At 45.5% G+C, this 4,768-nt stretch overlaps 1 protein-coding gene across 1 annotated transcript in view; it reads right to left on the bottom strand.

Annotated features, from left to right (window-relative positions):
• LOC102242728 (natural cytotoxicity triggering receptor 3 ligand 1) overlaps positions 1 to 4,768 on the bottom strand; it is a 16,412-nt gene that overhangs the window by 6,660 nt on the left and 4,984 nt on the right. The window contains exons 3-5 of the mRNA XM_005883314.2: positions 3,323 to 3,637; positions 1,298 to 1,397; positions 309 to 649 (exon numbers count right to left, since the gene is read on the bottom strand). Coding sequence (XP_005883376.1) covers positions 454 to 649; positions 1,298 to 1,397; positions 3,323 to 3,637 — 611 coding nt within the window. The 3' untranslated portion in view covers positions 309 to 453. The remainder of the gene's footprint in view (positions 1 to 308; positions 650 to 1,297; positions 1,398 to 3,322; positions 3,638 to 4,768) is intronic.

Here is a 4,768-nt window from a genome sequence, read left to right as displayed (position 1 = left end):
CTGCCGGCCGCCATCTTGGCTGTCAGTTAATTTGCATATCTCCCTGATTAGCCAATGGGAAGGGTAGCGGTCATATGCCAATTACCATGTTTCTCTTTTATTAGTGTAGATAAATCCTATTTTGCAAGAAATACACATTTGAGAATTAATGTTAAAGCAATATCATGTGCAACTCTACTCTCAAAAATAACTATATGTTATATATAGATACACAGATTTAAAATAGAGGAAAAAAGAGAGTTAGAGAAGTAAATGTAAAATAAGAAATCTTGGAAGTTTTGAAATCCTGGTCCATCTTCCTCACCAACCTCTGGAAAGGCAGCTTCCGGATCAGAAGCCCGGTAGCTTTCTGGTATCTGAGGGATTTCTCCAAGTGCAATGGTCCAGGGCCTGTAGTGATGGGGCTTCTTCACCCCACTGGTAAAGGGGGCGCTTTTCCGGGCAGCTTAGTGGTCAGCTGTTTGCAGGCGCTTTCCCAACCGTGATTTGCAAGCTGTCTGTTAGGTTCGGGCCATTTTCTTTCACTCCATGCAGAAGTTTTACACCACTTCTCAGTCCGTAGCGCTGCTCCTGCTGCCCAAGGAGACCTGCAGTCCAGGAGCTAAGTGCACGGATCGCCCCAACGAATAACGAAACCAATTTTTTCTTCCTAAAACATTTTTAATAAGATGTATTAGCTATTGCACAGATTCTGCCTTGGAGTCTTCCCACCCCCGAAAATGAGGGCAATTTAATATCTAGAACCATTTTAAGCAACATATCTACACTGGTCCCTTAGACTTCTTTACCTTGAGCTGTTCTATTTGCTGTTTGGACCACAGTTAGGGATAAATATGTTTGGAAAGCTGTCTTAGATGGGAAACACCAATGAGGGCTACAGATTCCTGATTTAATGGTGAAATCTGGTTGAAAGCTATCCCTTTAAGCTGTTAACAAAATGTGAGCACCTCGGGGAAGGAATTCCCCTCTCTGTGCTGTGGTTCTATGTGTGAGAACAACAATGCAGAACATACACAGTTCAAAGGCCTGGTTCACAGTGAGACCTGTATGTCAGGAAGAAGTACAGGGGCCTTACAGTGCATCTCCCCAGAGTCCCAAGCTACCACATAGGGATCTAAGGAGACAGTTCTTCCCTGACACAACATCAGAAAAAGCCACACCACACACACACCACACTCAGACTCCCCCCAGCATCGATCCTGAGAACTCTCAAATATCATCCAGTGGCAAAGATCCCGGAACTCCCAGAGTCAATTCCAAAACACAGGGCTAAACTTGGCTTTGGCATCCCCCTTACCTTATCCAACATACAATCAGTCCCATTAAAATGCCTGCTCCAATAAAGCCAACAGTAATACAAGTATCGGTAGTCCCCCAGGTATTTCCCATCTCAGATCCTGCAGAAAGAGGAGACAAACATTAAAAAGAAACCTATGTGCAGGGGCCAAAGTGATCACACAACCACTGCTAAGATATCTATGGTCATGTGTCATTTCCCTACCACAGATATGACCACCAATCATCTGCCACAATTCTTGTCATTCCTATCACATACATCAAATAGTGTGTTTAGCACCTGCCAGAAATACACGGCAGTATGGACACCACCTACCACATATGTATGCCGTGCACATGTTCAAGCTTCCACACTAAATCATCTTACATCACTATACACTGCTATATATGGAATATATGTGTCCCCCAAAAATTCATATGTTGAAATCCTAATACCCAATGAGATGGTATTAGGAGGTGGGGCTTTTGGGATATCATTAGGTCATGAGGGAGGAGCCCGCGTGAATAATTAGTGCCCTTATATAAGAGACCCTAGAGAGATTCCCTTATCCCTCCACCATGTGAGGATACAAGAAATCTGTGACCCAGAAGAAATCCCTCACCCAGCCATGCTGTAACACGGATCTCAGACTTCCAGCCTCCATAACTGTGAGAAATAAAGCTGTTGAGTATAAGCCACCCAGTCTGTGGCAATTTATTATAGCGGCCACAAGTCACCAACACAAATCTCTTTTATAGGGTGTCCCAAAGTTCACACAGGATTTGCAATTCAATTCAATTGCAAATCTTGCGTGAATGTTGGGACATCCTATATTATACTAGAGGCCCAGCAGGCACAAAATTGTGCGGGTAGCTCCCTTCTGCTTGCCTCAGCTGTCTGCACCGCTCATCACTGCTAGTCACTCACCCCAGCCTCCCCCTCAAACTCCCACCCTGAAGAGAGAGCCGCTGCTCATTTGGTCGTGACAGGGTTATGGCGTGACAGCCATGGGCCTTTTATATGAGAGATTATACACACAAAGCATATTTCAATTCCATATTTCCCATGTCCCACACATACTCTACACACACCACACTCATCATATCCCTGGCCCTTGCTTCCAAAAACAATTACTCTCTCCCTCCAGGACACCCGAGGCCCCATCTGGCAAAACCAGTCAGCCCCTGCCTCCCTAACCCCTCTCAGCTCTAGGCAGATGCATTTGACCTGCAGGGTCATCTCCACCCAGGACCAGAACCATGACCATGGAAACGTGAGCTGTATTGTCTTAAGCTCAGGATCTAGTGTGCCTGGGGAAAGGCCTGGGCATGTGCAGGACTCCCTACTATGGACTCCCCAGCTTGAGCACAAAACTATTTATTTGACTTCTACCAGCCAACAGTTTGCAGTGGCCCTGGAGCCTGGCCAGAGGAGTTGCTGGTAGGGTTGGGTCCCTGGCCCCTGATAGACCCTTATCCTCAGGAGGCATGGACAGGATCCTATCCCCTTTCTCCTAGTAGCTGACAAGCTTCCCATTCCAGGTCATACAGACCATCCAGCTCCTTAAGCTGCCATAAGTTACCAGCCCCTGAGGACGCTTGTCACCACTCTCTAGGTATTAGGTGATCCACCCTGGCTTAGGGACCTAGTCTGGACTGCTGACTCTGGGGCTGAAGTAGGACAAACTGAGCTTTCTCTCCTTCCCCATTGGCCCCCACCTTGGCCTAGACCAGTGATGGCGAACCTTTTGAGCTCGGCGTGCCAGCATTTTGAAAAACCCTAATTTAACTCTGGTGCCGTGTCACATGTAGAAATTTTTTGATATTTGCAACCATAGTAAAACGAAGATTTATATTTTTGATATTTATTTTATATATTTAAATGCCATTTAACAAAGAAAAATCAACCAAAAAAATGAGTTCGCATGTCAACTCTGACACGCCTGTCATAGGTTCGCCATCACTGGCCTCGACTAACTGGGAACCTGAGTGTTACATTATACCCCCTCAAGGTGAAGAGTAAGGGAAATGTTTAGAGGATGCTTACCTATCCGAGACGGGAAAAAGTTCGACTTGCAGGAGGTGGGCAAGGATATGTGTCTTATCACACATTGGCAGGTGACCACATTGTGTTCCAACCTCAAATGGCTGGTTTTATTAAATGTGCCGTCCTCATTCTTGATGGCTGGACCATTGGTGATGCCTTCAGAAATCTTCTGGCCCTGGGGATTCTCCTGTGTCCATATATGCCAGGTTATGTTAATGTCCTTTGGGTAGAACCCACTTGCCTTACACAAAATATATTTGTCACCATCATCTTTCGCCGTGGCTTGTTCTCGAAACAAGGTGCACTTTGCGAAAGCTGCCAGGGAAGAGAAATCATGATTTGAGGGTAGGTTAGGACTAGCTTATTGTCAGTTCAAAGCCTGACCCATAACAAGCCTTCAGAAAGGATGAGTGAGGCGAATGAGATTCTGCTTAGCCTAAGTAATCTGGGGATGCTGATCCCAGTGCCAGGGTGACGCTGATAGACCATGATCCCGACTCTCACAGCCATTGTGTAAAGCAGAGTTTCTTATGCCACTTGGTGTCATAGACACCTTTGAGAATCGGAGGAAAGCTCTGGAACACTGTTGTGGTAGAAACTGCTGTCCATTCTTCAATGACAAATCCAAGTTAAAGCTACATCTCCCAACCTCCACTTCAACTGGTGAACTCAGGGTCTACTAGTTCGGATAGAATCAGGAGTAGGGAGAGCAACCTCAAGGAAATAGCCTTAAAGAATAAGGGTATCTTAAAGAAAAGTACTATGCTCTTCTCTCCCTCTCCCCTTCTTCTTCCTGGAGAACGCCTGGAAGACCATGTCATGGTTCAAGATGCAGAAGCCATTTCAAAACACAAGGTGAAAGCTACAAGTTCAGGATGCCAAAGTGGCAAGATAAAAGGATTCTGGGTCCCAGATGATCAAAGAACAGCCCTACCTGCCCAGGGTTGGCTCCATTTTTGGGAAAGAAAAATAAACTACCTTTTAAAAAGCCCCTGTTGCTCTGGCCAGTGTGGCTCAGTTGGGTGAGTGTCATCCCATGACCAAGAGGTGGCAAAGTTGATTCTCAGTCAGGACACATGCCCTGGTTGCAGGCTCCATCTCCAGTAGGGAGTGTGCAGGAGGCAGCCAATCAATGTTTCTCAAACATCAATGTTTCTCTCCCTCTCCATCTCCCTTCAACTCTCTCTAACATCAGGAAAAACATATTTTGAAATTAATTAATTTAATTAAAAATAATAAAAGTCCTTGCTGACTTCTGGTTTCCTCTCTGGCATGTAAAGAACTAGAAGTCATCACTCCTATCCTGAACTGAACAAACTGCATATCAACAACTTCTCTTAGATCCATCAGAGAACTGGGGTGACAGGGCAAACCACAACCCTGCAAGCTAGAGAGACGGGCAGATTGAGAGAACCACAGCCAAAATCATATTACCATAAGCAGAAG

This window comes from Myotis brandtii, unplaced genomic scaffold, assembly GCF_000412655.1.
Source record: "Myotis brandtii unplaced genomic scaffold, ASM41265v1 scaffold782, whole genome shotgun sequence".
Taxonomy (NCBI): Eukaryota; Metazoa; Chordata; class Mammalia; order Chiroptera; family Vespertilionidae; genus Myotis; species Myotis brandtii.
Note: the sequence above shows the minus strand (reverse complement) of the source record. Positions and strands in the feature narration are given on the sequence as shown.